The 24,423-nt window shown below is 49.5% G+C and overlaps 1 protein-coding gene across 1 annotated transcript in view; it reads right to left on the bottom strand.

The window, feature by feature from the left end:
- Window positions 1-4,509: 4,509 nt before the first annotated feature.
- SMAD6 (SMAD family member 6) overlaps window positions 4,510-24,423 on the bottom strand; it is a 79,218-nt gene continuing 59,304 nt past the window's right edge. Inside the window, exon 6 of the mRNA XM_014536295.1 lies at window positions 4,510-5,473. Within this exon, the coding sequence (XP_014391781.1) occupies window positions 4,932-5,473 (542 nt within the window). The 3' untranslated portion in view covers window positions 4,510-4,931. The remainder of the gene's footprint in view (window positions 5,474-24,423) is intronic.

The following is a 24,423-nucleotide window of genomic DNA, read 5'->3' as shown; positions in this document are numbered from 1 at the left end:
CTCGCCAGATGCTGGGGTCCGACCCCAGCGGGTCCAGGGGTCCCCAAAGGTGTGGACAGAGTCGGCGAAGAAGTAATGACACAAAGACAGCCTTCAGTTGATCAGCAGCCTAGCCAGGACCTCTAGCCAGGATCTCCAGCCAAAGTTCTGGGCGAGTTCTGGTTAGGAACTGAATTGTCTTGTTACATCTGTATTTATACCAGTCGGTTTTAATCCTGTCAATTTCTATTGCAAAGGTTAGGGCGTTTCTTATCTCCATTCCAGGGAGTAAAGATTATGTAGCTTAAGCGTGATTGTTTGTAGTTAAAGTGATTAACTACCCGCCTGGCACTTAGTTAAGGGGTTGTATCCCCTCCCTAACTTCAGGGAAAAATCCCTACCTGGGGAAACAACCTTTCTCGGAGAGGTGACCTTGGTTAAAACACATAGCGCTAAGGGGAGCAAACATATTAAGAACAGTATGCTATATACGCCAGGTCCCTTGAAACATATGCTGTGCAGATGTTTCTTTCCTGCAGCGACTGTGTCAAGCAGCAAGGATGGACCAGCTTCCGGCACTCCTGAATGCTTCCTACATGCCAGTTCTGAGTGCGTAACATGCTGAATTCATTTAATCTTCCCAAGAACCTCAGAGGTAGATGCTCTTATTATTATTCAGATGAGGAAACTGCGGCACGGAGAGGTTACGTAACCTAACATGCCTAAGATCACATAGCTGGCCAGTTGCAAAGTCAGGATTATAATCAGGCAGCTGCAGCCAGAGGTGTTCAGAATGTTTAAGGCCCCTGAAATGTGCGTGGGGGACGGGTGAGGTGAAGAGATGTATGTGCACATCCTCCAGAGCACCGGAGGAATCTGTGCCCAGACAGAGGAAGCACCCAGACCGGAAACCCCAAGAGCTAAGCTTTAGGTCCAGCTCTGCCCTAAACTTGCTGTGTGACCTTGGGCTACTCACACCCCTCTCTGGGCCTAGAGTTTTCTCACATGAGGCATAAACACAGATCTGCAGAGTTCCCTCTCTCAGCTATGCTTCTCCCACTCCTAGATTAACCCCTCCACTCCCACACCCCAGACACTCCAGGAGACTAAGGCGGGGGGCGGGGCTGGAGATGGGGTGCACTGTGGAATGGAGAGGAGGTGATGGGCTAACCCTTCTCCAAAAACCTAGTCAATTGCAGAATATCCTGCCTCCTCCCTCCAACCCCCACTCTAGGCCTGAGTTTGCGTTTGGGGCAGTAAGCCCCACCCACATTGCTTCCCAGAGCCTGCAGGGACCGGGCTCCACAACACTCCCGAGGCCAGGCCTTGCTTAGAAAGTGTCTCCTTCGGAGCCCGAGTCACCAGCTATGTGGGTGCTACCAGGGGCACCAAGCCTGGGCGAGGGGGAAGGAGGGCAGGTCCTGCCACCACTTGTGACAGTAACTCAGCCTCTCCTGTCTGGGACTTGGTTTCCCCATCTGTAAACTGAGGGGCTGGAACTGGATTCTCAGACCCCCATGAAGAAAGGCAGCCACAGGGCCTCTCCCTGACACTTGAGGCCACCCACGGACCCCAGGGAGGTCCAGTCCTCAAAGGGCAGGTCTGGGAGGCAAAATAGCTGTGAGGTTGATGGCTCTGGGTCCCCTGAGGTTAGCCCTGCAGCGCAGACTGTCCCCAAGGCACAGGCCACTCCAGCAGAGCCAATCACAGCGAGCACATAGGAGCCCAAATGACAGCAACTGAGTATCAGTTTCTCCATCTGAAAAGGGGAATAACTGAGAACACTGCACAGAGGTTCTTGTGAAGATTAGGTGCATAAAAGACCCTTAGCACATAGGAAGGGCTCACAAATGGTTAGTGTCATTAATTATCGACTTGAAAAGAGAAAAAAATTCAGTGACTCCTAGCCCATCCCCAAGTAGCACAGCCCAGCTCTGCTCAGGCTCGAGTACCAAGGCCTGGGAGGTGCAGAACAGCAGAGGGAGTTGCGCCTCCCAGGAGGGCCAGGCCCAAGGGTGGCAGAGGGAAGGAGTGAAAGGAGTCTGGGCTGGCAGGGGAACCAGGACAGTTTTCTATGATAAACAGTGTGGTCCAAGAGGCTTAACTCTAGATGGAAACAATGTCATCTGCCTGGTGGGCACCTCTGAGAATCTGGGAGATGGGTAAGGGATGTCACCATCTGGTCTGCATGAAGTAGACCGTGTTGCAGGAAGCAGGAAACCTGCTCACATCCCAGCACCCATGATGACCTGGCTCAAGATAAGCACTTCCCCACTTCAGGCCTCAGCTTTCTCGTCTATAAAATGGGAGTGTTAAGCTCCATCCCTATTGCTCTCGGATGAAGGGGAGTTATCACTTCCATGCCGAGGCATTGGGTGTGACTGGCTGCTGCCTTGAAGGGTAAGGAGTCTCTGTCAGGAGACTGGCATTAATGGGCACTGTCGTAATGAGCCAGAAAGGGTTCAGGGCTCAGGTGACCTATTCCTGCCTGCAGCCTGGCCCTCCTCTGGGAAATCCCTTTAGTTTAGCTCGCATCAGCTCACTGGCCCACTCAGAAACCAGCCCATCTGCCTCCTGAATGCCAACTATTCTCCTTATCTTAGCATTTGTGGGCCCCCAGCCTCCCTTCCAGCCCTGGCCCTATATTAGTAACAGATGATAGGCACTTACGATGAACCAGGTATGATGTGATGTGCTTGATTCTTCCAATTCACACCTACTTCTCAGGTGGGAATTTTATCCCCTGAACACCGAGGCACCTTAAGAATTCTCTGAAGCCACTCTGTAAATGGTAGAGCTGGAATTGGAATGCAGGCACGAGGACCAAGGCCTGGGAGGTGCAGTGTCTGAAGACTCCTTTCTCCTGCCTCATCTACACAGTGGATGCCTCCTGGTTTCTGCCATTCCTATGGTATTGCCCCTTTGCTCCTGCCCCCTCTGCCACTCCTAGCCCGTCAAGGATCAGAGGTGAAGCACTGAGACTTCCTGGGAGGCCCCCGCTCCCTTCCCTCCGCACTCCCACGGATCTGGCTCCTTATTCGGTCTTCCCGGGGATCCTACTGTTTGAGCCTGAGGTGCCTCCACGGACCCCACACTGAGGATACCCCAGTGAGGCAGGCATCCCAGAGGAGCGTCTTCAGGGCAGGGTTCAGTGAGGTGCCCTGGCCTGTCCAGCTGTCAGCAGTGAACAACCAGCCCACAGGTACTCCCGGGCCTTCGTATGGGGACAGGAGTAACGGGTGGGGAGTCTACTGGCAAATCACTTCAAGAAACAAAGTGAAATGATCCTTTTTTTTGGACACAGTGGCTATGATCCCCACCTCTTGGCATTCACACTCTTGTGTAGTCTCTTCCACGTTAGCAAGAATGGCTTGTGTGATCAACAGAATGTGCAGGAGTGATGGGATGTCACTTCCGAGATAAGGTTGTAAGAGGTGACAGCTTTGCTCTTGGTCTCTTTTGGACCATGTGCTCTGGGGGAAGCCATGTCCTGAGTGGCCAAATGCAGAGGCTTCCATGGTGAGGCACTGAGGCCTCCAGCCAACAGCCCCGGGAATAAGCTTGGAAATGGGTCCTGCAGACCCCCCTAAACCTCGGATTACTGCAACTGCACGGAACCCTAAACCAGAACCACCCAGCTAAGCTGCTCCCACATTCCTGAAGCAGAAACAGTATGAGATAATAAATGTTAGCTGTTTCAAGCTGCAAAGTTTTAGGATAATTTATGATGCAGCAACAGAGAAGCCACAGGACTTCTCAGAGCATTTGCTATGCTGATGTAAATCTCCAGGAAAGATATACTATATAACGTTAACATTCCCCTTCACTCTTTGGCCAAGGAGGCTTTCCTTTCTGAATTTTCTTCATCAGAGAAAACTGATGTAATATGGCTCTGGTCCTACAGTGAGATGCAACTTCTAACCTAGATCTGCCTCATGAGTGAGCCACTGACCCTTCCAGAACCTCAACTCTTCCCTGTTAGAGTAAAAAACCACCTGCCTTTGCATAACTCATGAATGTAGCCTCAGATGGGCCGATGCTGAGCTACTCAGAGTGGGTGGGAGGGCAGCCTGGGAGGCCCTAAGAGGAGCGTCACCCTGGGTTCTGCGTGGTGGTAGGTGAGCCTACGGCCCACTGCCTGCTTTTCCCTCTGAGTGAGATGTAGTGCTTTCTTCTAGCTTGTGCATGGCTCAGAGACGGGAGGCGTGGGCCTGAGTCTCCACCATCAGACTGGAAGTTCCTCTAGGCCAGAGCAGGAGCCTCCATCATCAGTCTGGGATGGGGCCCAAATACTCTCCCCTTTCCCTCCTCCTCCCATCCTGTGGACACACCACAGCCGTGGGTAAGAAGGAACAGCAGAACTCCTGTGGTCTTAAGAGTAAACATGCCCTTCCTCCCTTTTTAGTTTATCCCCTCTACTCTTTATCTGGTAAAGGGATCAAATTTCAGGATGTCTGATGGGTCAGAAACCCACTAATACCATGCATGTCCCTCTTTGTTAAAAAGAAGACAGTTAAAAAAAAAAAAACCTAGAATGCGAATACTTTATTATCAATGAGTGACTGGTTTAGCATTTTGTCTGGGCATTAATATTTCAAAAACCATACACCAAACCCAGGCTTTTCCACCTAGCTCTGCTGTATCATTTTCTTAAAAAAAAAAAAAAAGAAGAGGGAGGAGGAAAAGAAAGAAAATATATCTGTATTGAAAGAATTATAAGCCAAAGTGCGTCTTTCTTGTTTTGTCCATATACACACATTGCACCATACATAAATAATTACATTGTAAAAATGACTCCATAATTACAAGTATAATATATATTTCCATATAATATATAAAACTTTATATTAAATCTAGGTAGATGATATTTGGGGGGTTTCGTCCGTGGGGGCTGTGTCTCTGGCACTGGCCCTCCTGGCGGTGGGCAGGTTGGCCGGGCCTCGCGGCTGCTGCTATCTGTGGTTGTTGAGCAGGATCTCCAGCCAGCAGGGACAGGAGGTGATGAACTGCCGGGAGTAGCAGGGCCCCCAGCCCTTGGCGAAGCTGATGCGGACACTGTTGGGGTCGTAGGGGCCGTCGGCGGCGTCGGGCTCGGGCCCGTGCTGGAGCAGGCCCGAGCGCTCGAAGTCAAACACCTTGATGGAATAGCCCGGTGGCACCTTGCGCACGACGAGGGCGCGGCCGCCGGGCGCATCCAGCGTCGGGGAGTTGACGAAGATGGGGTGCTCGCCGCGGTTGTAGGCCCACACGCCGTCAGGCTCCTTGCTGAGCAGGATGCCGAAGCCGATCTTGCTGCGCGTCCGCCGCACCGACTCGCTGCGCTGATCCAGGTTGAGCTGGCCCAGGCAGAAGCCGCTGCCCTGAGGTAGGTCGTAGAAGATGCTGACGGCCTGGTCGTACACCGCGTAGAGGCGGCCCACACGCGTTCGGTGCTCCCAGTATGCCACGCTGCACCAGTGGCTCGGCTTGGTGGCATCTGGAGACATGCTGGCGTCTGTGGGGCAAGCACAGGGCACAGGATGTTAGCTATTCAGGCTGGGGAAGCGGGTGGCAGAGGGGAGCAGTGGTGGCATTTCTGCCTGGACGGTGGGGGTTGGGTGGTGTCTCTAGCAGTCAACACAGATGTCAGCAAATACAGTGGCCGGGCGCATCCAGAGTTTAATTCGTTCCGTGACGGAGCTCGTAACTCAAATTACTCGTATGTCAAATCATTAAAGTGAATGAGTGAGACACGTGATGCTGGGCTGATGTGGCATTCACTGTGACGTTCGCTGCGCCAACTAGCGGTGGGGTATCTGAAGCTGGCTCGTAACCCGAATTTTAGCTTGAAACTCAAAGCAAAAAATCGGCCGAGAGACGGCTCGTATCTCGAAAAACTCGTTAGTCGGAACAGTCGTAAGTCAAGGCCCCACTGTACTGCGTGCCAGGCTGTCCTCAGGAAATTTGACACACAGGAGGGCACCCCCCCAACACACACACACACACACACACACACACACTCACACACAGAGTAAAAACAGAGGTTATAAATGTACAGAGAAGGCAAGGCACCTACTGTGTGCTAGGTGTTGTGGAAACACAAACATGAACCACATCCAACTCCTGGCCATAAAATTTCTTAAGCTTGCAAGAGTTGGAAAAACACCCATGCACCCAAAGAAGGGGCTGGACCTTGAGCGCCTGCAGTGTGCACGTGACCTCACCGAGTCCTCCAATCACTCTATGAGGAGGCCATCTCCTCCTCCTATTACAGAAGGATCCAAGACTGCAGGCACCAGCAGCCTGCCCACGGCCACACAGGTAGTGAGTGGCATGGCCAGGATTTGAACCTAGTCAGTCCAAGCCTCCACCTGAACAGAGCAGGGTTAAGTATGAGAGGGCATAGTCACCACTCAGGGGACTCAGGCAGAGGAGGTAAGTGGGGGTGAGGGGGGGGGGAGTTGGCCCCCAGGGTCCCTTCTAGCCCAGAATGGGAACTGCCAGACTGCTCCCAGCCTGGCCCTTGGGCAGTGTGTCCAGTTCCCCCAGTGCCCGCTGCACCCTGCCACTCTCTGGCAGAAAGTGCAGGTTGTCACCAGGACTGCAGCATCTCTGAGAAAGGGAAGGTGAAGGTCTCTAAAATGCTAGAGAATGTCACTCCTCAAGGGCTTCAGAGTCTGCCAGCTCTCACGGTTGTGTACTGTGTCTCTGGGCCTCCGTTTCCCCACAGACAAAAAGGGGTGCCCTGGAGGATGACCGGCATCCTTTCTCCCTCCAGCCTGGGGCATCTCCGAGTCTGTTTTGAAGTGCAGCCCATGCTCCCTGCTCTCCTGTGTGGGCAGCTGTTCAGATTCAGAAGCCCTTTAACGTCTACTCTTTCCTTGGAGCTCACAGCTCTGAGGAGCCGGTGGGCACCCATGACTGCCCAGTCTGGTGACATGTTCCCACCCGGGCCCTGCTGGGGCGTTTGCCCAGAGGGAGAATTCTGCTGGAGGCCTGATGAGAACACAGCAAAGGCGCCTATTCTCCAAGAGAAATTGATTAAAGTCCAACTAAACCTGAGAGAAAAAAACCCTGCTAACAACTTCACTGAGGAACCTGCGTATGGTCAGCTCTGACCGTCAGCTCAGCCTTACCCACAAGCCCCAGAGCAGCAGGGCAACAGGCCCCCTGACACCTCCTCCTATGTGCTAGGAAGCCCGCCTGGCTACCTGGCAGGAAACTGTCTGCCTGAGGGGCCTCCCATAATCCGCCAGCTCTGCTGTGGCCTTGGGCTGGGCACAGCCCCAAAGGGCACGCCCCTCATTCTATGACTGGCTTCAGGTCCCAGCCATAGGTCCCCCAGGCCAGCTCCTGCGGAGGCATCATTTTACCTCACATCCTCCGTCCAGGGCCCTCATGGTTCCAGCTGACTGTCATGTGGGGAAAGGAGAGGCCCTACTCCCTGCCCTCACTGACCTGCCCCTTAGCCGGTAGACAGAGACCACTCTATCCCATGGTGAATGACCAAGCTGTGGGCACTAGGTCAGTCCCAGCAGGTGGGCAGCCTTTGCCCCTCTCCAACCATCCATCCACCCACCCAAGCACCATCCCAGCCTGGCCATCAGACTCCAGCACTAACCTTCTCACCAAGCAAAGAGAGTTAGCATAGTGCTCTCGGCAGAGAGGTGAAGAAGCAAAGAAGCTATGCCTGGAGGGCTCTGGGCAATAGGAACCCCCCGAGTGCCTTCCATGAGCTAGGCGCCTTCTGCACAACAGCCCTGGTTCACCTCTGTTATCACCCCATTTCACAGGTACAGAAACTGAGGCCCAGGGAGGTGCCCTAACAGCTCGAGGGCACACACTATTGAGTTCTGTAGCCAGCATCAGTTCCAGGCCATACTCCAGAAGAGAGTGCTTCTCCATACTCTGGGCAGACACCCCCCTAAAACCCATGCACACTGAACAAGTCCCTTCCTTTCCCTAAGCCTCAGTCTCCCTATCTGTAACCATGACTATTCTCATGGTCTATGTGTCCTAGAGGTGCTTACCCACAAGCCTATGAGTCACTCCCCTCTAACCCCCAAACAAAGGTCCTTCACTCCCTAAGGACTCACTGCAATCCCCCTTTCACAGATAAGGCTCAGAAAAAGCCACCTCTGCCCCGGGGTGTAGCTGCTCCACTGCACCAGAGAAAGAAGCAGGTTCACAGTCAGAGTGTGGGGAGTGAGGGTGAGGATAATGGGACTGGGGTGGGGGTGGGTTCCTCTTTCCCATCTCCCATAAGGCTTTCAATCCAAGGCCAGATGGGACTTCCTGTCCCCTCCTCCCACCAGCCAAGCCAAATGCCCCCTGATCATCTGAACCCCCTCCCTCCCCAATCAAGACCTGTGTCCCTGGCTTTACCCCAGAGCCCCTCACGGGGATGGTGAAATGTGCTTGGGGACAAACCTCACAGAGCTGCCCTAGGGCCCAGCCTGCCCCTGCCCCTGCCCCAGCTCTCTGGCTCAGGGACACTGCCTGGGCCAGGTCTCACCTCCTGCAGACTCTTTGGTTGAGCAGACTAGGTGACACCTCATCAGGCTTGGGCTCCTGGCCAAATCTTCCAAATTCCAGAAGATGGACGAGGCCTCAGAAAAGCCCTCTCTGACTCCTCCCTCCTGTGCAATTACAGGCTCAGCCCCTCCCTTGGCCTGAGCAGGTGTCACTGCCCTTGGCTAGTCTAGACTCTCAAATGGGAGGGGTGGGTCTCAGTTCTCTCTGTCTGTCCCAAGGCTGCATGTATCCCTACTGTGCTCCCGGGAGCCACTAAAAGGGAAAGAATATACATCTCAAATGTTGGCACACTGTCCTCGCCCCCATCAGAATCCTGCTCAGCAGGTGGGGCCCATGGCCTGGGCCAAAGGGGATGGTGGGCAAGGATTTAAGTTACAGGTCTGATCTGAGAACAAGCCAACAGGTGAGCCAGCACCATGTTCTGGGGAAATCCCCATTCCCATCCAGCTCTTGGGGACTCAGGGCTCCAGAGCTTGAGGACCTCGTGACAGCATCTCATCCAGGGAGCCCCAATACTTTGGGCTTTCACAAACCAATACACTGTGTAACAGAGGTTGGGAATGTCACAGGGTTACCACTATTTTATTTTGTCATGACATTAAAAATCCCCAAGACCATCTACTATCACTAGCACAAAAGAAAGTGTAATTTGCCCGGCCAGCGTGGGGAGGTCACGGTTCAATTCCCAGTCAGGCACATTCCGGGGTTTTGGGCTTGATTCCCAGTGTGGGGTGTGCAGGAGGCAATGGATCAATGATTCTCTCTCATCATTGATTTTCTATCTCTCTCTCCCTCTCCCTTCCTCTCTGAAATCAATAAAAAAATACATTTTTTAAAAAGTGTAACTTAACACTAACAAAATTACAGAAGTATAATTTGATACTAAAAAAAATCAGAAATTTTAAAGTTAATACATTTAGAGATCAGCAATTTTCAACCGATGTGCTACAAGAATTTTTAAAACATGTAATACCTGACTATTTAGTCAGGGGCACTGACCTATTTTGCTTTAGATCAGGGGTCCTCAAACTACGGCCCGTGGGCCACATGCAAATACAAATATTGTATTTGTTCCCATTTTGTTTTTTACTTCAAAATAAGATATGTGCAGTGTGCATAGGAATTTGTTCATAGTTTTTTTTTAAAACTATAGTCCGGCCCTCCAACAGTCTGAGGGACAGTGAACTGGCCCCCTGTTTAAAAAGTTTGAGGACCCCTGCTTTAGATTGCCAAATAAACAAAATGACAACAGGCAACACAACAATAGCCATCCGGTGTGAATGCCCTGTCTTGAACCATATATATAGGTCATATAATAGAGTTGCATCTTATTGGTCACATTGCATAATAAGGTTGCATCTGATGGGTTAATTCTTGGTACTAGAAATCTTTATATACAAGTACTAGAGGCCCGGTGCACAAAAATTTGTGCTGGGGGGGGGGGGGGCGTCCCTCAGCCCGGCCTGTGCCCTCTCACAATCCGGGAGCCCTCAGGGGATGTCCTACTGACAGCTTAGACCCACTTCCCGAAGGGAGCGGGCCTAAGCCGCAGTCTGGCCTCCCTCTGTGGGAGGCAACCAGGCTGATCAGGGGAAGGTGCCACCCCCATCACCCTGCTGATACTGCCACTGCTGGCAACTGCAGCCGCCAAGGTGTTTTCATCAACACAGACTCCACTCCCGTCACCACAAAAAAAAAATGACAACTTTCTTATGCATTGTCAAGATGTCTCTTTCATAGGATATGACATTTCTTTCTTTCTTTTTTTTTAGTCCTCACCTGAGGATATTTTTCCATTGATTTTTAGAGAGCATGGAAGAGAGATAGAAAGACATAGAGAAACACCAATGTGAGAGGGACACTTTGATTGGTTGCCTCCTGCATGAGTCCTGACCTGGGCCCCAGCCAGGTGCCTGGCCAGCCTGGGTGAGGGGCTGAGGGCCGTTTTCAGGCTGGCCACACCCCCCTTCAGGGTGAGGGTCCCCACTGGGGTGCCTGGCCAGCCTGGGTGAGGGGCTGACGGCTGTTTTCAGGCTGGCCACGCCCCACAGTGACCCAAGCTCCCAGCCTCTCCTTTTTTTTTCTTTCTGGGATTTATTTATCTTCTATAATTGAAACTTTGTAGCCTTGAGCGGAGCCGAGGGCCAGCCAGGGCAAGTGGGAAGCTTGGCTTCCTCCATCCCCAGGGGCAACCCAAGCCTTCTACTTGCTCCAGCTTCCTGGCTGTCGCCATCTTAATTGGGTTAATTTGCATACTCACTCCTGATTGGCTTATGGGCATGGCTTGGGCATGGCGAAGGGACTGTTAATTTGCATGTTTCTCTTTTATTATATAGGATAGGCACCTGATTTTTTTTTAAAGTCACTTTGGAGCAAAAAGGGCAGGTAATTACTACTATTATTTTCTTTTGTAAGTCAATCAAAATTATACCTATGAGGGGGTGTCAGATTGGCAAAATATGTATGTTTTTTGCCCGGCCAGCGTGGGGAGGTCACGGTTCCTCCCCACAGTAATTTAGTAATTAATTTATGTGCACCATGAGACGAAAAGGGTTTAAAATCACTGCATTTAGATATAAGAAATATTCTTATTTCTTTCATCATGGACCAATGAAAACTTAGTCCTAAAACTAGCCTGTGTGAACCACTGATTGAGTCCAATGTCCTTGTGCCCCAAAGATGGCACCCCTGGGTGCAGGTTGACTCCCCCTGAGGTCATACAGTGGGGTGTGGCAGAATGGGGACCAGAACTTGAAACCCCAGAATTCTAAGCTAATGCTTGCCACGTGATCTAAAGGTTCAGAATTGCAATAGACTGAACAGAGGCAGGCCTAAACTAAGGCTCTCACCACTGACTACAGGTGTGGCTGTGGGCAAGCCTCGGTCTCCCCATTTGGAAACAGGCTTATCCATAACTGAGTGCCTCCCTTACACAGTCTATCTTGGGGTTTTCTGGAAACTCATGGCAGCAGATCAGTTGGGTGCAGAAAGAAGCAGCTGGCTGTTACTGGTCCCAGCACTGGGTTGACTCTTCAGAGACCTGGGATCCCTAGGGGTGTTGGGAGTCACGACCCACCCACAGTCACCACCATGGGAGGTTACAATAGGACCGTGGACAGCAATGCCCTTTGCAAACTGTTAAGGTTTAGCTCCCAGCCCGGGTATTCAGAAGCAAGATAATGAAGAATGAAGCAATGCGTTAACTAAATGTCTAGAACAAAGGTGAGTAGTGCTGTGGCACTGTTTCACTGCACACACATGTACATACATACATGTGTGTATTCATATCTCCTGCAGTGTCTGACAGAAGCTGGCACGCTGTCTTTGAGAGGGCAGGCGCCCCCAAACTGATGCAAAGCCCTATTCCATCCACCACACCACACCTCCCATCTGCAGCCTGAGCTGCCACTCAGGGTGCAGGGGGACAGTCTCTTGCAGAAGATCTTTTTCTCCTCATGGCTCCAAGGCTGTGGTCTAGCCATCAGCCTAATTAGGAACCGGCTCCTTAATTGCAAATAAATGCTGGGGAGTCAGACCCAAGTGAACAACATCAAAGATGACCGAGCTCTGACCGAAACTCCTGCTCACTACCCCTGCTCGGGGCCTGGCCTAATTCCCAGCCAGACTCTGGGTCCTGGCTGGGACGGTTCCTGGGGGAGGAGGGTTGCAGAGGCGCAGTCTGGTGCTGATCTGCCAGGAGTCCTGCAGTCAGGTGTCCTGCCTCCTGGCTCTGATCAGGAAGGTGACCTCCTTCTCCTGGCCTCAGTCTTCCCACCGAAACAATCAGCTCTAAATTTCTGTGATTTGGTGAATGTTCACAGCAACTCTACTCATAATCACCCAATCTTGGAAAACTGCCCAGATGTCCAACAGAAGAATGGATGCTACAGACTGAGTATTTATGTCCCCTTCAAATTCACATGTTGAAATCCTAACCCCCAGTGTGATGGCACTTGGAAAGGTGGGGCCTTTGGGAGGTCATGAGGGTCATGAATGGGATGCGTGCCCTTATAGAAGACATACCAGAGAGCTCTCTAAACCTTCCAGAATGTGAGGAGCAACAAGAAGCCATCTATGACCTAGAAATGGGCCCCTACTATATACACCAAATCTGCCAGCACCTTGACCTTGGACTTCCTAGCCTCCAGAATTGTGAGAAATAAATGTGTTACTTAAGTCATGCAGTCTATGGTATTTTGTTATAGCAGCCCAAATGAACTAAGATAATGAACAAAGATAAAGTACATCCCTGGCATAAAAACAGACACAGAGCTCAATGAAACAAAATAGAGCCCAGAAATAAACCCAGGCCTATATAGTATATGGTCAATTAATATATGAGCAAGGAGGCAAGAACATATCATGGGGTAAAGACAGTCTATTCAATCAATGGTGTTAGGAAAATTGGACAGATACTTGCAAAACAAATAAACTAGACACCTTCTTACACCATATACAGGAATAAACTCAAAATGGATTGAAGACTTAAATGTACCACTCGAAACTATAAAATGCCTAGAAGAAAACATAGACAGTAAAATCGCTAACATTTCTCTTGGCAATATTTTTTCTGATATTATCTCCTGAGGCAAGGGAAACAAAGGAAAAAATAAGCAAATAGACTACATCAAATTAAAAAGTTTTTGCACAGCAAAGGAAACCATCAACATAAAGGATAGTCTACTGAACAGAAGAACATATTCGCCAATGAAACATCTGATAAGGGATTAATATCCAAAACTTATAAAGAACTCATACAACTCAACCCCCGCTCCCCCCCCAAAAAAACAAAAACAACAAACAAAAAGGACCAATCCAATTAAAAAATAGGCAGAGGACCTGAATAGACACTACTCCAAAGAGGACATACAGATGGACAATAGATATGAGAAGATACTCAATGTCACTAATCACCAGAGAGATGCAAATTAAAACCACAATGAGATATCACCTCACACCTGTCAGAATGGCTATCATCAATAAATCAACAAACAACAAGCGTTGGTGAGGATGTGGAGAAAAGGAACCACTGTGCACTGATGGTGGGAATGCAGACTGGTGCAGCCACTGTGGAAAACAGTATGGAGTTTCCTCAAAAAATTAAATATGGAGCTGCCATATGACCCCGCATTTCCACTTCTGGATATAGATCCGAAGAAACCCGAAACACCAATTCAAAAGAATATATGCACCCCTATGTTCACTGCATTATTTATAATAGCCAAGATATGTAAACAACCCAATCAACAGACAAGTGGATGAAAGAGTTGTGGTATATATATACAATGCAGTATTGGTCATAAAAAAGAATGAAATTTTCCTTGCCAGTTGGTTAAGCGTTGTTCTGTGCACAGAAGGAAAGGATGCCGGTTGATTCCTGGACAGGGCACATACCTAAATTGCGGGTTCAATCCCTGATTGGGGCACGTACAGAAGGCAACCAATTGTTTCTCTCTCACATCGATGTTTCTCTCCCTCCCTCCCTTCCTTTCTCTAAGCATGTCTTTGAGTGAGGATTAAAAAACATGAATAAATCTTACCATCTGTGACAGCATGAATGGACCTAGAGGGTATTATGCTAAGTGAAATGAATCAGACAGAGAAAGACAAATGCCATATGACTTCACTTATATGTGGAATCTAAAGAACAAAATAACAAATACAAAAGAAACAAACTCATAGATACAGAGATCAGACTGATGGTTATCAGAGGGGAGTGGGGTTGGGGTAAAAGTAAATGGATTAAGAAGTACAAATTGGTATTTACAAAATAGTCACGGGGATGTAAAGTACAGCATAGAGAATATAGTCAATAATACTGTAATAACTATGTATCGTGCCAAGTGGTACATCAGGGGACCCCTCTGTAAAGTATATGATTGTCTAACCCAGTGGTCGGCAAACTCATTAGTCAACAGAACCAAATAGCAACAGTACAACAATTGAAATTTCTTTTGAGAGCCAAATTTTTTAAACTTAAACTATATAGGTAGGTACACTGTTATTAACTTAATTAGGGTACTCCTAAGGCTTAGGAAGAGCCACACTCAAGGGGCCAAAGAGCCGCATGTGGCTCTCGAGCCGCAGTTTGCCGACCATGGGTCTAACCACTATGCTGTACACCTGAAACTAATACAAAATGATATTGAATATAAACTGTAATTGCAAAAGAAAAGTTAAGAAAACAAAACAGTGAAATAAAAAAAACCCCCACAAAGAACAAGGTACATCCATACAATAGGATGTGACTTACCAAAAAAAGGAACAAACTACTGAAACATATAACAACGCATATCAGAAGCCCGAGTTGCCAACAGCCCACAGAAGTGCTATTTGTTTCCATTTATATGAAATTCTCAGATGGACAAAACTAACCTATAGTGATAGAAATCAGTACAGGGATTACCTCTGTGGAGTAGGATGATTGGCAAGGAGCATGAGTGGGTGGGGTGATGGAAATGTTTGATATCCTGATTGGTACAATGGGAACTCAGGTATACACATTGTAAATAATCATGACCTATACACCTAAGAGCTGTGGATTTCATTGTAGTATGAGGCATGAAAGAATTAAAATTAAAAAAGTAAAAGTGTTCTGCCCAGGCCACCTCTAGTTGTGGAGTAGCTCAGCAGGGCTCTGTGGTTGCCTGGGGGACAGCCCTGTGTTTCCAGGCTGGGCAGGGGTGGCCCAGCTTCCTGGTGGTGCCCACATTCCTGCCACCAGAGGGAGGTGGATGGCTGCGGTGGGCTGGAGGAGCCGGCTCACAATAGGCCCGCTCCCCTAAACTGGAGCCAGCCCCTCCAATGGTTGGCATTCCTTCCTCTTGGCCGCTCTGCCCAGGGAGGGTGCTTTGAGCCCAACATGTAATTTTGTGGGGGTGCTGAGGCACCAAGGGGGCTAAGTGCAGTCTGGGGGAGGCGGGGAGAGCTGAAATCCCAAGAAAAGCCTTTAGCTTCTTCGAATCAGCAGTTTTCTGTCAAAACAAAGGGCAGGAACGTTCCTGTGTGCTCCCCCGTGGGCTGCACGCTCCAAAAGCTTGAGCACACGCGATGCAGCTTGTTTTCGTCTTGATTCCCCCCTTTCCATTTGGCCAGACCGCCTTGGCCTCCGCCATCCTGTGAAGGGAACCTAAGACGTGCCGAGATTGTTTCTGATCCCTCAGACTCTCGGGGAGCTAGACATAAAGGCTCAGAGTATTTGCAGGAGGCCAGCCAGAGTCCTCTTGGTCTCCAGGGTCCTGGCCGTCCACCTCACCCCATGCTCTTCTATGTTCACAGCCTTTGCTGCTGCTTCATACCCCACTTGGACCACAGCAGCCTCCCTGCCCCTCTCAGGTCTGGATGGAAAGGGTCGGCCCAGCCACACCTCATTGAGCAGGAAGCAAGGGCAGACGGACCCAGACCCCACTGAGAGCTGGGAAGGGAGCTTCAGAGACAGAAGCTCAAACAGGTTAAGTGACTTGCCCTGGATCATCCAGCAAGTTGGTGGCAGAGCTGGAGAGAAACCAGGGCTGGCTTTTCCAATCCCCTTTTCACAAGCCAGGCTGGGGCCTCCAGTCCCCCTGGAAAACGCCTTTCTTCTGTCCCATGTCATGCCTGTGGCTTCAAGTTCCAGTCCAACCGGCAGCTTTTTCATCCATGGCTCCTAGGCCTGGGAATAATTACGTGGCCCTGCATCTGGTTAACCTAACACCCCTTTAAAAGCCTTGTTTGCCCATTAGATAAGTAGTTTTTGTTATCAAACTGAAGGGGAAAAAAAGAATTTCTACTTAACCTTCCTTTGTCATTTTAAGCTGCAGAAATGGCTTCAGGTTTTGCAGTGAGTCCAAAGATGCAGCATTAATTAAAGGCTCTTTTTTCTTTGTTAAGGGAGGGGGCGATCAGCCCTTTATTCACTGGGCTCAGGCAGTAAAAGCAGAGAAGGAATGTACACAGGCCCCATTAATGGTCAATAGCTTAGACCAAGCCTCTCTGCTGAACTCTTTCCAAAAGCAGGGCCCAGCTGACAGGAGTTTCCTCTTACTCGCTCCCACCCCCCACCCCCCACCTCAGAGCCAGCACCTTTGGCTCCTAGAGGAAGCCAGGCTTCCAAGAGGAAGTTCCTAATCGGTCATTACATCACGGGCGGTCTGGCCACCACTGCCGCCTACACAGGGTACCCTCCACCTTGGGGGCTCTTTCAGCCGCTGGTCACCTGAGGCCAAGGACTGTGCTTACCGGACAGTCAACCAGCCGCAGGTTTGCTGGTGGCGGGGTTTGCCCCCAAGACAGAGAGTAAACAGAAATGCAAAAGGAGAATGTCAGCGAGCAGAGGAGGAAGGCCAAAAATGGGGCAGTCCATGTGGCCAAAACTCATTGCAAATGCAAAAACTGAGGCCCAAAGAGCTCAAGTGATTTCCAAGGTCACAGCAGAAATTAGCCACATGCCTAGGACCGTCGGTTATCTCCTGCACAGGCTGGATTAATGTGGGCCCAGGAGCCAAACTGCCTGCATATAAAGCTCAGCTCTGCCACTCACCAGCTGTGAAATCTTGGGCAAGTGACTTCACCCCTGGGGCCTCAGTGTCCTAATCTGTAAAATGGGGATGCAATCAGTGCTTACTTCAAGTGTGTCTAATAATGCCTGGTTCGAAAAAAGCACTTCATAAGTAATAGCTACTATTATTTCACTAATATTATTACCACTGTACACCTACCTCTATATATTATTTGTGTAAATTATTTACTGGTATAGTTACAGCTGGTATAGTTTCATAAGGGTATTCATATTAGGTAATAATACCTGCAAAGATAAGATGTACCAATGGAGTTGAGAACCAAGGGGAAATCATAACAGTAGTAGTAGTGGTGGTGATAATAAAAACAACCAGCCAATAATAACACACTGTACACCTACCTCTATATATTATTTGTGTAAATTATTTACTGGTATAGTTACAGCTGGTATAGTTTCATAAGGGTATTCATATTAGGTAATAATACCTGCAAAGATAAGATGTACCAATGGAGTTGAGAACCAAGGGGAAATCATAACAGTAGTAGTAGTGGTGGTGATAATAAAAACAACCAGCCGATGATAATAATAATGTCAGCTGACATTTAATAAACCTTTACCAAATACCAGACAGAGTATGAAGCACTTTAAATGTACCATTGGGACATACTATTCATCTTCTCAGTCATTTCCCATTTTAAGATGAAGGAGCTAAGGCCCGAACGTTCCACGTCCACAGTCCTCAGCTAGGAAGTTGCAAAGCTGGGATTTGAACTCATGTCTGTCTAGGCTTAGAGACAAGGGACTGTGCATTACTCCCATGGGTGCAACCTGTGGTCTGCAAAACCTCAGAGGACTGCAAGGGCAAGAGCACAGGGACTGTGCTATAACAACGCAGCTATGTCCACTCCACGCCGGTACATGGAGGCTCCATAAAGACTGGACAATAAAAGGGATCCTTGGGTGTGGCCACTGCCCCACACTCACTACCCACCTTCCCGTGAGGGCAGTGGGGTTTTCAAATAGCATGCCTTGTCACAACTGTCTATGGCCTCTATGCAGCCCTGCAAACACATACACTTTTTTGGTTTTTCAGTTTCTCCTATACACTCCACGCTCCCATCACCCCTCCAAACACAAGCAGTATTCAAACAGATCCTGTGCTACAATAAAGAACGAAGATCTTGAGAAAAGGCAGCTAATCCTGGCCGAGTCACTGCAGGGTGGAGGTTGCTGGGTGCCCTGTGCTCTTCATCAGTTCTCCCTCCCGAACTCCCCAAGCCCATTCTGACAGACCCCAGTGCAGCATGGGAATCCGCCTGGCTGGCCTGACGCTGAGCCCACCCTGTCCCCTTTGTGCTGCCTCATCGGCTCCCTCTGTTATTTTGGGGAGTCCTCAGAGCCCCCGGCCCAGAGGGGCTTAGGAGGGATACAGGTAGAAGGACAGTCAGTGGCTACCCAGATGGGCTGTAACTGGCCTTCTCTAGGGAGAGGCCTGCGAGCTCTGCCGGAAGGCCTAGCTCTCAGCCTTGGCGCTCTGACCCCGGTCTGTTCGGCCCCATGCCTCCAGTGGAACAAAGTGGCAGCCTGGGCCGAGGTGGTAAGGTTTCCATTCTTTTATCTTGTGCCGTATTCAAACAAACCCTGAAAAGATGAACTCATCTTGCAACCTGACATAAAAAAAAGCTTTAGCCCAGGCCCTAATAGGCAGACCTGTGGGAGGAAAAAACCTGGGGCCCCGCTTCCATCAGCATCCATCTCGCCCTGGAGCCCTGGCAAGACTGTCCCAGCTTCCCTGGGCCCAGGGACCAGTGGCTTTTCTGCCTAGGCCTTGGTGCGTCCTTCTTTTCATTATTTATATATATTTCAGAAAGGGAGCGAGAGATAGAAACATCAATGATGAGAGAGAATCATTGATCGGCTGTCTCCTGCACACCCCCGACTGGGGATCGAGTCTACAACCTGGGCATGTGCCCTGACTGGGAATGGAATCATGACCTCCTGGTTTATAGGTCGATGCTCAACCACTGAACCACAGCGGCAGGGCTCAGTGCATCCTTCTTAACACTGCAGGCAGCTACGGCTTCTGAGAGCCACACTGAGGCTGCCATTAGACTGGCCTCCCCCATCACAGCCGATGGATCGGACTCCACACCAGAAGCACTGGTGAGGGCAGGAACCCCTCTATCTCTGGCAGGCAGTGGAGGCAGGTGGGAGAATTCTGGTTCCTGTGCGCTGGGAGGGAAGGATGGTGACAAGTGTCTGAGGGTAGAGACTGTGATAAACAGCTTATACAATCAGCCCACATTTTTAGAACCAGTTTCAGCAACAAAAGGCTTCAATGAACTTTGCTCCCATTCCAAGTCCTCTTTTGTTTTATCAGAAAGACTCTGTGTTTGTTTGTTTTCCTACCCAGAGACCCTCTGGGCCCAGGGGTTGGGAAAGCCTGGCTTTTCATATCGGGCCTGGAAAGATTTAAAATAAGGATTGTGAAGCTGATAAAGCTGAGTACCTTGGTCCCCAGGGAAGAAGGGAAGGGGCCCATCTTCCCTGCCTGGGGGTCTGCACTGCTGATGGCTGAATTCCTGAGTTCACACACAAACCAGGCCCCTGGCTGGTCTGGGTTCTGAGCCGAGTCTGGGTTTTCATCTTAGGCTTTTAAGTGCCAAAGTTCACTGATTCGATCCAACTTTGACTTCCCTGCTGACTCCAAGACCACAGAGAACACAATCGGCCCTTTGGGGGTTCAGATGGGGACAGCCCAGGCATGAATCCGAGGGTCCAAGGGGCAGGGATGCAGGTCGGTGGCAGACAGCAGTGTTGTGCTTCAAGGAACATTCCTGCCCTGCAGGTTCCCAGAGTTAGGACACTTTGGGGCACTTCCATTTTTCTTTTATTTCCCCAATACAATTTGAGTTTCGTTAGCAAACCTCCTGCCTCAGACTTCTACTTGGACCCAATATAGAGCCATAAAAGCAAAGTACCTCAAAATTGCCCTCAATCCTCCTGTCTCAATGCTAAGGGACAGGAACCCCCCACAGTGGTACACAAACATCCCAGTGGATGACCAGGTGAGGCCCCCACAAATCCTTGGCCTCTTCATCTCCTGCTATCAGGGTCCCTTAGCTCTCTGTGCCTTTACCACCCCACTCTGCGTGTACTTTGTCCATCCCACTGTCTCTGGATCTGTAAGGCTCCCGAGACCAAAGGCAGCAGAGGTTGAACTGGTGCAAATCTTCACGGCTCTGTTACTACGGGCAGGCGACTGGGCCTCTAAGTGCAGGGCGGGGAGCAGAGGGGGAAGTGCAACAGGGCTCTTTGTTTAAAAATCATCCAGAATTTCAATGGTGAAAGCAGAGCATTAAATGGAGGGGAGGCCCCTCTGAGCACCGGCCTGAGCGAGGCATGTGTTGCCTACCTGCGAAGCAGGCCCTGCTCAGCACTGGTTTCCTCTCACTTCATACCTCACTCAGAGGGGTGGAGGGGATTAGTAAAGGGCCCAGAACAGTAACCAGCACTCAAGGAATATGAGCTTCCTCCCCTGTTCCCCCGTGTTTTCAGAGCTTACTCAACCGGCAAGACCCCGAAGTCACCTCCCTTGAAAAGCCTTCCCCAGTCCCTGGGTCTGAATCTCCTCTGTGATTGATGCTGTCATCAGGTGGGTGTGTCTCCACCTCACTCACCTGGGAGCAGGCTGGCCTAAGATCAGGCTGCTTTCACCTCTGCCCCTCCTCCCCTGGGACCGGTCGCTGTGCCGCCTGACAAGGGTGCTCTTAACAATGGGAAATCATCAGGTTTTCCCTGCGTTTGAAAAAGGCACAGCAGCAGCGCTGTTCCCATTCTACAGATGACACCTCTGATGCTCAGAGGCCAGGACACTGAGGAGGGAGGGAGAAGCAAAAGTCCCTACTTTGCTGGTCCTCATGATGCAGCCTGGCCTATGGAATACGAGATGAGCTCACTATTTGCAAGGTTTGTTTCAGCGGCTCAAAAAAAAACAACCAACCAAAAATCACCTAAAGCCTACAGTCATCTCATCTGGCAATGGGGGTGGATTTCATTTCTCTGTTTTGCTAAGTCAATCAGGTGAAGGGAACAGAGAGCATGTCTCTGAATGGAAAAGCCAAAGAAGAGTGTGGGGGGCTGGCTTTCTTGTTTGCAAAGCTCTCAGAAATATGCCTCACCAGCACTAGCTTGTTGTTACTTACCAACAAGACAGCATCATGTGACCTTTGCAAGTCAAAATACACCTGCCTTATTTACATTAAAGATGCACTTTGGGATAAACAACCCCAAATTAAAGTCCCAGAGGTAAAGAAATTCAACTTTAAAATAAACCTTGCATTAAATCATTTCCTTTAAAATATCCTTTTATAACACAAAAGTCATAATCCACGCCTCTGCAGTGAACGCAGACTTCTCCACATGGGATTTTCTGAAAGTGAGGGTGGCCTAGATCATTCTTGTGTATTTCTGGAACACACAGGAGTGCTTTAGAATAACCAGAAAGCTAATATTGACTGGAGAGATCATTAAGCCACAATTAAATACTAATATTTGTTGTAAAGAATGCAGTGACATAAAATTTAAATGTTCCATGCAAAAGTGTTGCAAAATGACCCACGGGCTTGGCAGAAGCTCACCCCTGTGACCCCGTCTCCTGTCTGTGGCTGTGCTACTGTGCACACTGAAGCAGCTAAAGCTGCTCGGGCCATCCTTGCCCAAGTTCCAGGATGCCTGAAAAGGGATAGCCTGTTTGATCTGGGGAGGGAGGTGCAGAGGAGAAAGGGAGCCAGTCTGCCAGCAAGTCCCTCAGGCTAGCGGAGACACACAGACCTGAGCCCCATGCCTCAACCCCAAGTCCAATTAGCGCCTTTCCTGACAGGGTTGAAAAGTCACGGGTCTACTTAGAAAGCAGCATACACCTGGTGTGCATGGGCCAGCAAACATCAGCAGAGATTTGCTAAGTAATGATCCTGTTTAAAGAGTTGTTGCAGGTGTCCTTTCCAGTCATCCTATGGGAATCCAGCTGCTATTGAGCACCAACTATCCATCTACCCCATCTCAATTAACCCTGAGGACAATCCTAGAAGGCAGATATAATCTTACAAAGGAGGACATGAAGGTGCAGGGAGATTAAGCCCCTGGTCCAAGGACACACAGCCAATTAGGAGGAATTTGAACCCAGAGCAGCCAGACTCCACAGCCACTCTTCCTTCCATTCCTCCTTGCAAAGTGGGCCCGGGTAGGCACTAAACTTCTAGCCTATACCTAGTCACCACAGGCAGTCAGTACAACCCCTCTCCCACGGGTGTGACTTGCGCCTCCTCCACAGAGGCTGGCGCCTGCCATGCTGCCCCCCTCTTTCCTCCTCCCTTCCCAGCAGGCAAAAATGGCCCAATAGGCCCCCCGGTCTGCATTCCTGGAGCACAGGCCCAAGTTGGGGCCACTAAGGAGGATCCCAAGTAATTCAGCCCATAAATCATGGCCATTGTGAATTTCCCTTTTAGCCACAGGCAAAGTCAAACTTTTCCTTCCCCCACTGTAGTTAACCACTCTTTGTTCACTGTATCTCTCCCAACTCCGCCTGGCTGGGGGCCAGCTCTCAATTATTAATTAATCTGGGAGGCACAGGTTGCATTCCTGGCCACCTAACCACTTCCTCCTCAGTGGGGAACTCACAGGCCAGGCCCTTTCAGTTACATCAAACATCTCACAACATCCCAGCCCTATCTTGTGGCCATAGCTGCAATAAAGGACACTTAAAACCAGTTTAAAATAACAGCAGAAAATCAAAATACCCAGAAGCCTCCTTTCCCAAATCCATCCCGCAGGGCCAATCCAACATGTGTGCCATTATCATCATAAAACCACAACATGCCCGTTTCTGGAAGTCAGTGAAATGGGGATCCATCCCCCTGACCTGCAGGCTGCGTTGTGTGTGTGTGTGTGTGTGTGTGTGTGTGTGTGTAGGAAGGGGGTACCTGGTACACCCTCCCCTCTGATACTTCTCACTAGCCACAAAGGGAGACACCAAGATTTAAAACAAGGCTAAGAGGCAAATCCAGAGGCCAGCCTCTAACTCCATGGCTCACTATCCTCACTGGGTGAAGAAAATGACAGGCAGCTGGGTGAGCAGAGGGCAAGCGAGGCTACGGTTGAGTTCAGGTTTATTAAAGTTGTTCGGGTGTCTTCAGGGGTGGTAAGGAAAAGGATGGACGTGTGAGCCCCTCTATGTCTGGGTCAAGTCTTTGGGAGGCCTTTGCATGGACAAACACCCACAAGAAATTTGGGATCAACAGAATGAGGTGACCTGCCATGGTATGAAAGGTAGCCCCCATCTCACTATCCTGGGACCACACTCATGAAATGAGAACACAATTTTCCTAACATCAGTGCTGAACCCTTGGCTAATGGGGTAATAAGTAGGATCTTTAATTCCTAATCAGAAGTAATGCTAAAAGGTTGATGTCAGTGCCAGCTGGATGAATGTCAAAGGTAAGATATAACCCAGCGTAGGACAAAAATGATAGAAGGAATGTATCAGATCATAAAAAAGGATAAATGTTTGTTATTGGAAATTGCCATCAAGTATCCCCCACTGGTTCCATACACACCCTACCATACGTAAACCTCACCTGGAGTGTCCACTGAGCCAGTCAAGCCCAGGACTCAAACTCTTAGGGTAATAGTCCAGGAAAGACCTTACAAATCTCATGCTTTATCTACCCTGCAACAGGTCTACTTTTGATCTGGTAAGACAAATAACTTGTCCCCCAAGTCTTCATATAACACTGACACTCTTGTTTTTATCTTTTAAATATATTTTTTATTCATGTCAGAGAGGAAGGGAGAGGAAGAGAGAGACAGAAACATCAATGATGTTTCCTGTACACACACCCCTTACTAGGGATCAAGCCCGCAACCCGGCATGTACCCTGACCGGGAATTGAACCGTTCATAGGTTGACGCTCAACCACTGAGCCACTGGGGCCGGGCAGCACTGAGGCTTTTGGATAAAGCACTCATACTGCCAAGATAAATTATTGTACACATATAATAAAGTACCATTAATTAGGACTCATAAATCCAGACTGTAATAATTCCGAAAGCAGCTGGGTTCAAGTTAAAAAAAAAGTTTTGATAAACAAATGCAAAATATAAACAAGGTTCAGGAGAACTGTTTATCCTACTAGCACTGTATAAACAACGGGCAAACCAATTACAAATTGCTCTTATCTGTTCACTACAGCAGATCTCCGAATGACCTCTAACAGTTAGCATCATAGTTTACAGTATTTAAAAATCCCAAAACTTGGTTTATTAGACAGTATTCTTCCCAATCACCCACCCAATTCCCCTGAATTGGCGAGGAGTCGCCGAGTTGTCAGGTTTCCTTTCAGTGTATCTGGAAAGGAAGCCACCTGGATGGCTGA

This window comes from Myotis brandtii, unplaced genomic scaffold (assembly GCF_000412655.1).
Source record: "Myotis brandtii unplaced genomic scaffold, ASM41265v1 scaffold160, whole genome shotgun sequence".
In the NCBI taxonomy this organism is placed as follows: Eukaryota; Metazoa; Chordata; class Mammalia; order Chiroptera; family Vespertilionidae; genus Myotis; species Myotis brandtii.
The sequence above is the reverse complement of the archived record's forward strand: the minus strand, read 5'-3'. Positions and strand labels throughout refer to the sequence as shown.